The 11,383-nt window shown below is 44.5% G+C and overlaps 1 protein-coding gene across 1 annotated transcript; it reads left to right on the plus strand.

The window, feature by feature from the left end:
* The first annotated feature begins 8,488 nt into the window (after positions 1-8,488).
* LOC120917400 (E3 ubiquitin/ISG15 ligase TRIM25-like) lies at positions 8,489-10,138 on the plus strand. The gene has a single exon (XM_040328673.1). It carries the CDS (start codon positions 8,489-8,491, stop codon positions 10,136-10,138), a length of 1,650 nt encoding a protein of 549 aa, XP_040184607.1.
* The last annotated feature ends 1,245 nt before the right edge of the window (positions 10,139-11,383 follow it).

An 11,383-nucleotide genomic window follows, 5' to 3' on the forward strand; every position in this document is an offset into this window, starting at 1 on the left:
ATAGCACCTCCCAGCTCCCACAGTGCCCCAAACCTCCCATAATAGCCCTCAGTGCCTCAAAAACCTAAACACAGTGTCCTCAGGCCCCATGAGAGCCACCACAGTACCATCAAACCGCTCACAGTGCCCCCCATCCTTCCTCAGTGCCCATAAGCGGCAGATCCCCTAACTTAGCATAGTGCCTCCCAGCTCCCATAGTGCCCCAAACCTCCCATAATTACCTACAGTGCCTCACAAACCCAAACACAGTGCCCTCAGGCTTCATGAGAGCCCCCACAGTACCATCAAACCGCTCAGAGTGCCCCCCATCCTTCCACAGTGCCCTCAAGCGGCAGATCCCCTAACTTAGCATAGTCCCTCCCAGCTCCCATAGTGCCCCAAACCTCCCATAATTGCCTTCAGTGCCCCACAACCCCACACAGTGCCCTCAGGCTTCATGAGAGCCCCCACACAGTGCCCCCGTCCTTCCGCAGTGCCCTCAAGTTGCAGATCCCCTAACTTAGCATAGCACCTCCCAGCTCCCACAGTGCCCCAAACCTCCCATAATTGCCCTCAGTGCCTCAAAACCCAAACACAGTGGCCTCAGACCCCATAAGAGCCCCCGCAGTTCCATCAAACTGCTCACTGTGCCCCCGTCCTTCCACAGTGCCCTCAAGCTGCAGATCCTCTATTGCCTTGTTTCCACTGCACGGATCGGTTCGGGTCAGAAAGAATGGAGCGGTTAGAATGGGACCGGTCTATTCTGCAGAGCATTTCCACTGCAAATCGGACCATCCGGGACCATGCAAGGTTTAGAAAAAAAGCCTAGCACGTCCACCAATCAGTGAGATGTATTTGTAGGTCCGCCCTAATGGAACCGTTCCATTCTCTATGGCCCCACATCTGAAGCAGGACCCAGAATGGTCCGGTACGGTTCGCTTTTATGGCACACTTTCATAATGGAAACACCCAAAAAAGCGTACCGTACCGAACCGAACCGATCCGCTCAGTGGAAACGAGGCATAACTTAGCATAGCGCCTCCCAGCTCCCACAGTGCCCCAAACCTCCCATAATTGCCCTCAGTGCCCCGCAACCCCACGCAGTGCCATCAGGCCCCAATGAGAGCCCCCACCGTGCCCCCAAACCTCTCCAGTGCCCCATATCCTTCCACAGTTCCCTCAGGCCCCATGAGAGCCCCCACGGTACCCCCAAACCTCTCAAAGTGCCCCCGCCTTTCAGAGTGCCCTCAAGCTGCAGATCCCCTAACTTAGCATAGTCCCTTCCAGCTCCCATAGTGCCCCAGTGTCTCCAATAATTGCCCTCAGTGCCCCGCAACCCCACACAGTGCCCCCAGGCTCCATGAGAGCCCCCACAGTGCCCCAAGCCTCTCACAGTTCCCCCTATCCTTCCACAGTTCCATCAGGCCCCATGAGAGCCCCCACAGTGCCCCCAAACCTCTCACAGTGCCCCCAAGCCTCTCACAGTTCCCCCTATCCTTCCACAGTTCCCTCAGGCCCCATGAGAGCCCCCACAGTGCCCCCAAACCTCTCACAGTGCCCCCAGCCTTTCACAGTGCCCTCAAGCTGCAGATCACCAAACTTAGCATAGTCCCTTCCAGCTCCCAAATTCCCCCAAACCTCCAATAATTGCCCTCAGTGCCCCACAACCCCACACAGTGCCCTCAGGCTTCATGAGAGCCCTCACAGTGCCCCCAAACCTCTCACAGTGCCCCCAGGCTCCATGAGAGCCCCCACAGTGCCCTCAAACCTCTCACAGTGCCCCCAGCCTTTCACAGTGCCTTCCAGCCTGCTGAAGAGCCTTCAGCCCCTTATAGTGTCCCCCAACTTTCAACAGTGTCCCTCTGTGCCTCCCAACCTTCCCCAGTGCCTCCTAGCCCCTGCAGTGCTCCTCCAGTCTCCCACTGTGCCCCTCCTAGTAGGTTTGCCCCGAACACATATGAATTACACGGGTTCTGAAGCTAATTTAATGCAGATGAGGCACCAAGTCAGTGTATTTGCCACCTTAATCAGCCTCAGAACCCGTGTGCGTTCGGTTTCAATGGGATGAGGTGGCGACCCCACCTACTAACCCCCCAGCCACCTGGAGGGACGCCGGTCTCCTCCAGAAACATCATACCCTACACGCATGGGTGGTCAACCCGTGGCCCTCCAGCTGTTGCTGCCTCTGCCTTTGGGAGTCATTGCTTGTAACTGTCAGCCGCTTGCAATGCCTCATGGGACTTGTAGTTCCGCAACAGCTGGAGGGCCGCAGGTTGAGCACCCGTGCTACAGGGTTACCAAATCTAGTTGAGATTGCCCTAGTCCCCTCCCCCGTAGAGACACCCAGCACCTTCCACAGCCTTCCCACATTTCATGGGAGTATAATCCTTTATTTGATTTTTCTCCTGTTGAGGCATGGAGGGGTTTGAATTAATTTTCTGGGCCCCCGGTCTCAATAATGTTTGGGAGCCCCGCCCTCAACGTTCCAAAACGTGTCGTCTTCCCTCCAGTGATTGGCCAAGGCAGAATGAATATGAATACCCCCCCCCCCCCCATACATTGTATCTTCTCACTCTACCTCCCGGAGAGGAGAATACTCCCAGCAGCAGGCAGAAGCAATCGATGCCCTCAGCCTTAGGAGCAATGCAGAATCAAGACTACGGCTCCCATGGTGCTCTGCTCATGGAGGGAGGGGTCAGACCACAAAAAAGGTTGTCGGGTGCTTGTATGCTGTTTCAAGGGAAGGGGGGAGGGGTTGGCTGTTTTTTTTGGAGACTTCAGCCGCTCTTCAATCTTCATGTTCTCCTTTAGCAGCGATATTATGTAACGGACGTCTTTATAACCCCCCCCTCCACGTCACTGGAAGTGCGTCATGTTGCCCTGTAGCATGTAGAGGAGGTAGAACCGTTTGCAGTTGGCATTTTACACCCGCGTGCATGTCGTACCGCCTTGTATGTTCTGCCGATAAAACACAACAAATAAAATGCACAACCAATCAGTGTCTGTGTTTTTGTGTAGAGCTTGCCCCTCCCCCCCCCCCCCCCCGGAGGAGCGGGTGTTGTTCGGGGTCCCTTGTTCCCAGTGCCAATGATCCTCTAGGTGGCGCCACACTCTATGACTGGGAATGTTTATTCAGCTACATAACCAACGAGGCAACACAAAAGAATGGCAACAGCAATAAACAGCAACAAAGTAAAACAAATGTATACGATAAATATTGACGAGAGTCGCTTCAGGGGCCCCACAAAGCTTCCGCCCCGGAGGATTCGGCTGCCCAATGACCGGGGCCACTTTTCGCGATACGGCATTTGCAATGTGGCACCCAAACAAAATTTCCATCCTCTTTTCCCCACAAATAGAGATTTCTTTTGGTGGTATTTGATCCCCTCTGCGTATTTTTATTTTTTTTGCGCTATAAACAAAAAAAAAGAGCAAAAATGTAAAAACATTTTTTTTACTTTTTGCTATAATAAATATCCCCAAAAAATATATATAATTTTTTTTTGTTTTAGTTTAGGCCGATACGTATTCTTCTAGCTATTTCTGGTAAAAAAAAAAAAAATGCAATAAGCGTTTATTGATTGGTTTACGCAAAAGTTATAGGGGTAGATTCAGGTACATTTGCGCATTTTTTGCGGAGGCGCAGGGCAACGTTTTTGCCCTGCGCCCCCGCAAATTTTCTGCGCTACCCGCGATTCACGGAGCGGTAGCTCCGTAAATTGCGTGGGCGCTCCGGCAAAATGCCCGGCGTAAGCGCGCGCAATTTAAATGATCCCGTAGGGGGCGGGAATCATTTAAATTAGGCGCGTTCCCGCGCCGATCGAAGAGCGCATGCTCCGTCGGGAAACTTTCCCGACGTGCATTGCGGCAAATGACGTCGCAAGGACGTCATTTGCTTCAAAGTGAACTTGAATGGCGTCCAGCGCCATTCACGATTCACTTACGCAAACTACGTAAAATTCAAATTTCATGACGCGGGAAACGACGGGTATACGTAACATGGGCTGCCCCTGCTAATAGCAGGGGCAGCCTTACGCGAAAACCGCCGTACGCAAACAACGTAAACTGCGTACGAAGGGCTCGCGTAACGTTGTGAATCGGCGTTAGTATGCAATTTGCATACTATACACTGAGCACAACAGGAACGCCACCTAGCGTCCATCGCAAGAATGCAGCCTAAGATATGCGGGTATAAGAGCCTTATGCCGCGCATATCTTAGGCTGCAGTCGGCGTAACGAGGTTCCTGAATCAGGAGCATTCGTTACGCCGGCGCAAGTAAGCAATTGCGCTGCGTAACTATGGTTACGCAGGCGCAATTGCTCTCTGAATCCGGGCCATAGCGTTTACAAAATAGGGGATCGTTTTATGGCATTTTTATTAATATATATATATATATATATTTTTTTTTACTAGTAATGGCGGCGATCAGCGATAATTTTCGTGACTGCGACATTGCGGCGGACACATCGGACACTTTTGACACATTTTTGGGACCATTGTCATTATACAGCGAACAGTGCTATAGACATATATATATATATATATATATATATATATATCTATGTCAGTAGTAGCTGTTTGCTATTTTATTTTATTTCTATTTATTATTTTACATTATTTATTTTTAAAATATTTTTACAGAGAGACAGTCTGAAAGACTGTCTCTCTGTAAAAAAATATTTTAAAAATAAATAACGTAAAATAATATAAAGAAGTAAAATAAAATAATAAATATCACATAAAGTGAAATAAACTAATTAATATAAAGTAGCGCAAACAAAAAATAAATAGATAAATAAAGCAAAAATAAAAAGTATTCATTTTAAATGCATAAAGTAAAAATAAAAAGCTAACAAATATAAAATAAAACAAAATAAATAAAGTAATAAACATAAAAATAAAAAATAATACATGTAAAATAATAAATGTACAATAATGTAAAAATAAAATACATAAAGTAATGAATTTAAAATATAACAAAACAAAATAATAGCTAGAAAATTAAATAAATTAAGTAATACATTATAAAATAAAGCAAAAAATATTAAATATAAAATAAATTCGAACAAAATTTAAAATAAAGTAATAAATATAAAATGAAGCAAATTAAAATTATTAATTTTAAATACGTTAAGTAATAATAAGTGAAATAAAGTAATAAATATAAAGTAGCCCAAACAAATAATAAATTGATAAATAAAGCAAAAATAAAAGTATTAATTTTAAATGCATAAAGTAAAAATAAAAAGCTAATAAATATAAAATAAAACTAAATAAATTAATTAATAAACATAAAAATAAAATCAAAAATAATACATGTAAAATAAATAAAATAATACATTTCCAATAATGTAAAAATAAAATACATAAAGTAATGAATTTAAAATATAACAAAGCAAAATAATAGCTATAAAATGAAAGAAATAAAGTAATACATTATAAAATAAAGCAAAACCCCTAACCCTAAGTAATAAACCTAAAAATAAATCAAAAGTAATACATGTAAAATAAATAAAATAATAAATATACAATATTGTAAAAATAAAATACATAAAGTAATGAATTTAAAATATAACAAAACAAAATAATAGCTATAAATTGAAAGAAATAAAGTCATACATTATAAAATAAAGCAAACAATAATAAATATAAAATAAATCAAAACAAAATGAAAAATAAAGTAATAAATATAAAAGGAAGCAAATTAAAATTATTAATTTTAAATACATTAAGTAATAATAAGTGAAATAAAGCAATAAATATAAAGTAGCGCAAACAAATAATAAATCGATAAATAAAGCAAAAAACAAAAGTATTAATTTTAAATGCATAAAGTAAAAATAAAAAGCTAATAAATATAAAATAAAACTAAATAAATTAATTAATAAACATAAAAATAAAATCAAAAATAATACATGTAAAATAAATAAAATAATACATTTCCAATAATGTAAAAATAAAATACATAAAGTAATGAATTTAAAATATAACAAAACAAAATAATAGCTATAAAATGAAAGAAATAAAGTAATACATTATAAAATAAAGCAAAACCCCTAACCCTAAGTAATAAACCTAAAAATAAATCAAAAGTAAGACATGTAAAATAAATAAAATAATAAATATACAATATTGTAAAAATAAAATACATAAAGTAATGAATTTAAAATATAGCAAAACAAAATAATAGCTATAAATTGAAAGAAATAAAGTCATACATTATAAAATAAAGCAAACAATAATAAATATAAAATAAATCAAAACAAAATGAAAAATAAAGTAATAAATATAAAAGGAAGCAAATTAAAATTATTAATTTTAAATACATTAAGTAATAATAAGTGAAATAAAGCAATAAATATAAAGTAGCGCAAACAAATAATAAATCGATAAATAAAGCAAAAAACAAAAGTATTAATTTTAAATGCATAAAGTAAAAATAAAAAGCTAATAAATATAAAATAAAACTAAATAAATTAATTAATAAAAATAAATCAAAAGTAATACATGTAAAATAAATAAAATAATACATTTCCAATAATGTAAAAATAAAATACATAAAGTAATGAATTTAAAATATAACAAAACAAAATAATAGCTATAAAATGAAAGAAATAAAGTAATACATTATAAAATAAAGCAAAAAATAATAAATATAAAATAAATTAAAACAAAATGAAAAATAAAGTAATAAATATAAAATGAAGCAAATTAAAATTATTAATTTTAAATACATTAAGTAATAATAAAAAGCTAAAAAACATAAAATAAAGCAAAAATAATACATGTAAAATAAATAATACAATCTGCCCCCATAACAGATGTCCGGAGTAACAATAATTCCCTTCCCCCGGCCGGCGGGTTCCGAAAACGTTGTGAATCAGCCGCAGGAAAAGAAGAAATGACGGTTCTGCCAGGAAACGGTGAGAATGCGGAACGTTCGATGAATGGCGCGATCGGCGTCCGCGGGAAAGAGTCGTTATCACATCTGCAGGATGGCGGGGGCCGCAGAGCTCACACTCCGATCATCGATGGGAAGGAAACCGGCAAATTGTATCAAAATAAAGTTTATTGTTTATCAATTAATAATCAATCGTCACTTTTTTTTTAGCCAATGAACTCTGGTCGTTTTTTCGGCATTAACGACGGCATGAAAAAAAATGTAATTTTTCAGCATGTCCAAAAAACTACGTTTTTCCAACTTCATCATAAAAAAACGAACTTGCTTCTGGGCATGCACAGGTTTAAAACTTTGTTTTTTGCCCACACACGATCATTTTTTACATTACGAAAAACGACACGAAAAAATGCAGCATGTTCGAATTTTTTGTTGTTGTTGTTTTTCAGAAGCCGAAAAACGATGTGAAGCCCACACACCATCATTTTAAATGACGTTTTAAAAAATGTTGTGTTTTTTTTCATGCCGAAAAATGATGGTGTGTACGCTGCATAAAAAACACGCAAAATAAAAATGTTCAAAAAAGTGCTGAAAACACTAAACCGCAACTCCGCTCAGGTATGACGCGGCCTAAAAAACCTGGTGATCCTGCCATGGAGGTCGATGTTCAAGCACTGAAGTAGCGGTATAGTAGAGGTGTAGTAGTGCAGTAGTAGCGGTATAGTGAGGTGCTTATCACCACAATTCCCAGCTTCCACAGGGGATCCCACAGGCATGGTATATATAGTTACTTATTAGTGGACATCACTGTAGTAGTGGTGTAACAATGTAGTAGCAGTATAGTAGAGGTGTAGTAGTGCTGTAGTAGTGTTATAGTAGAGGTGTAGTAGTGCTGTAGTAGCAGTATAGTAGAGGTGTAGTAGGGCTGTAGTAGTGGTGTAGTAGTGCTGTAGTAGCAGTATAGTAGAGGTGTAGTAGTGCTGTAGTAGTGTTATAGTAGAGGTGTAGTAGTGCTGTAGTAGTGTTATAGTAGAGGTGTAGTAGTGCTGTAGTAGCAGTATAGTAGAGGTGTAGTAGGGCTGTAGTAGTGGTGTAGTAGTGGTGTAGTAAAGGTGCTTATCACAGCGATTTCCAGCTCCCACAGGTATGGTAGAGGTGTAGTAGTGCTGTAGTTGTGGTATAGTAGAGGTTTAGTAGGGCTGTAGTAGTGGTGTAGTAGCAGAGTAGTACAGGTATGGTATACAGAGTTACTTTGCTCCAAGGTGTAACTCTGTAGTAAGATCCATACCTGGCAATGAAATGTGAAGATCGGAGGAGGAGACTCACAATCTGACAGACAATGGAGGGAATTTGCGGCGGGTGGGAACAAAGGGAAGACTTGTGTGAGGTGTAATTGCCGAGGATCTCCGGGGACGGGAATAATATCCGTATTCTGGTCCCCTCCCGCCCCCCCTCCGCCCCCCCCCCCTGCTCATACCCCCCCCCCCTGGTCCCAGGACGCCCCCCCCCCCCACACACAATTACAGACCAGCAGACGAGTAGTAACCTGACCCGGGGCTCGGCTTCCCCTCCTCTTATCTCCGTTTCTGGCTTTCCTTTCTCCCCCAACAATGGCGTTAGCCGACACCAGCGACGACCTGAACTGCTCCATCTGCCTGAACATTTACACCGACCCGGTGAACCTTCGGTGCGGCCACAGCTACTGCCGGGAGTGCATAGAGAAGGCTTTGGATGAACAGCTGGGCTCCGGAGTCTACAAGTGTCCCCGGTGCAGGAAGGAGTTCCCGGACCGCCCGGCTCTGCACCCCAACCTGGACCTCCGGAACATCGCCGACAGAGTGCGCTCCCAGGCCACCCAGAAGGAGAGCGGCATCTTCTGCACCTACTGCATCCACACCCTGGTGCCCGCCGTCAAGTCCTGCCTCCTCTGCGAAGCCTCTCTGTGTGACAATCACCTGAGCGTCCACATCAAGTCCCCGGAACACCTTCTCACCGAACCCACCCGGTGCCTGAGGAACAGCAAGTGCCCCGTCCACAACAAGATCCTGGAGTTCTACTGCATGGAGGACTCGGCCTGCGTCTGCGTCACGTGCCGGCTGGACGGCGACCACGTAGGGCACAGAGTGGAGACCCTGGCCGAGGCCTCCGAGAAGAAGCTGGACGAGCTGAGGCAGGTCCAGGAGAGGCTGACCTCTCAGAGGGTGCAGACGGAGAAGAGGGTCCACAAACTGCAGGACCACAGCCGACGGGTCCGCGAGGCGGCCGCCGGTTTGATGGTCCGGGTCACCGTCATGTTCCGGGAGATCCGGAGGCAGATCCAAGAACTGGAGAAGAGAGTCCTGGGCGAGATCTCCAAGCAGGAGGAGAAGATCTCGCTCTCCGTCTCTCACGTCATCGAAAATCTGGACATCAAGAAGAACGAGCTGTGCGCCAAGATCTTCTACATCGAGGAGATGTGCAACATGGGGGACCCCGTGACCGTCCTGCAGGAGAAGGACACCGCCGACTTCTGCGCCTCCCGAGAGGAAGAGAACAAAGAGCGCGAGATGGACAACGTAGGAGACCTGGATGAAGACCTCATCTCACTCACCATCAGGAAAGGCTTATCCAACGCCTTGTCCGCTACGGGAATACCGCGCCTCGGAGCGTCCGATACTCTGGCAGGACCGGGGACCAGCATGAACCTCAAGGAGATTGGTCGGATGACCCCGGCCAACTCCCACGCCGCTTCAGACCTCCTACTGGACGAGAACACGGCCGGCAACCAAATCAGCATTTCCGAGGATCTGAAGACCATCTACTGGACGATGAGGCCGCTGAACCGGCCGATGACGCCGCACAGGTTTCAGTACAACCAAGTTCTGAGCGTCCGGGTGTTTTTGGTGGGCCGCCATTACTGGGACGTGGAGAGCAGTAGGACCGGAGATTGGAGGATAGGCGTGGCCTACACCAGCATGCTCAGGAGAGGCGATGCCTCCTTCCTCGGGTACAATCGGGAATCTTGGTGCCTTCGCCGGTGTAATAATACCTACTCAGTGTGGCATGACAACAGAAGCCTCACCTTGCCCCCCCAACCCTCCAACAACACGCTGCGGGTGCATCTGGAGTACGAAGACGGGCAGCTGGCCTTCTATGAGCTGGGCGATCGGATCCGACACCTGTACACCTTCACCGCCAAATTCAACGAGCCGCTCCATGCCGCCTTTCACGTGTCCGAGGATTTGGATAGGAAGGGTTGCCGCCTGAGGATTATAACGTAGGGAAGTCACCGCCGGGCCAAAAACATTCTCTTCATCTGATAATAAGAATAACGAGGAACTGAATTCTCCGAAATCCAAGGTTCAAGATTGTGCCAATCGATCGTCTTCTATTTTTTCCCCATCTCTCTCTCTCTCCCAATCCCACTCTCTCTCTATACCTCTTCTCTCTCTCACCCCTCTCTCCACGCCTCCTCTTCCTCTCTCTCTCCCAATCCCACTCTCTCTCACCCCTCTCTCCACACCTCCTCTTCCTCTCTCTCTCTCTCTCTCTCCCAATCCCTCTCTCTCTCTCTATACCTCCTCTTCCTCTCTCTCTCTCCCACTCTCTCTTTCTATACTTCCTCTCTCTCTCACCCCTCTCTCCATACCTCCTCTTCCTCTCTCTCTCCCAATCCCACTCTCTATACTTCCTCTTCCTCTCACCCCTCTCTCCACGCCTCCTCTTCCTCTCTCTCTCCCAATCCCACTCTCTCTCTATACCTCCTCTTCCTCTCTCTCTCTCCCACTCTCTCTTTCTATACTTCCTCTCTCTCTCACCCCTCTCTCCATACCTCCTCTTCCTCTCTCTCTCCCAATCCCACTCTCTCTCTATACTTCCTCTTCCTCTCACCCCTCTCTCCACGCCTCCTCTTCCTCTCTCTCTCCCAATCCCACTCTCTCTATATACCTCCTCTCTCTCTCACCCCTCTCTCCACACCTCCTCTACCTCTCTCTCTCCATACCTCCTCTTCCTCTTTCTCTCCCAATCCCTCTCTCTCTCTATACCTCCTCTCTCTCTCTCTCCACACCTCCTCTTCCTCTCTCTCTCCCACTCTCTCTCTCTCCGTACCTCCTCTTCCTCTCTCTCTCCATACCTCCTCTTCCTCTCTCTCTCCGTACCTCCTCTTCCTCTCTCTCTCCATACCTCCTCTTCCTCTCTCTCTCCATACCTCTTCTTCCTCTCTCTCTCTCTCCCAATCCCACTCGCTCTATATACCTCCTCTTCCTCTCTCTCTCTCTCCCAATCCCACTCTCTCTCTCTCCGTACCTCCTCTTCCTCTCTCTCTCCATACCTCCTCTTCCTCTCTCTCTCTCTCCCAATCCCACTCGCTCTATATACCTCCTCTTCCTCTCTCTCTCTCTCTCCCAATCCCACTCTCTCTCTCTCTCCGTACCTCCTCTTCCTCTCTCTCTCTATATACCTCCTCTTCCTCTCTCCCTCTCTCTCCATACCTCCTTTTCCTTTTTTATGTATAAAAATAATTA

The sequence above is a fragment of the Rana temporaria genome, chromosome 11, assembly GCF_905171775.1.
Source record: "Rana temporaria chromosome 11, aRanTem1.1, whole genome shotgun sequence".
Lineage (NCBI taxonomy): Eukaryota > Metazoa > Chordata > Amphibia > Anura > Ranidae > Rana > Rana temporaria.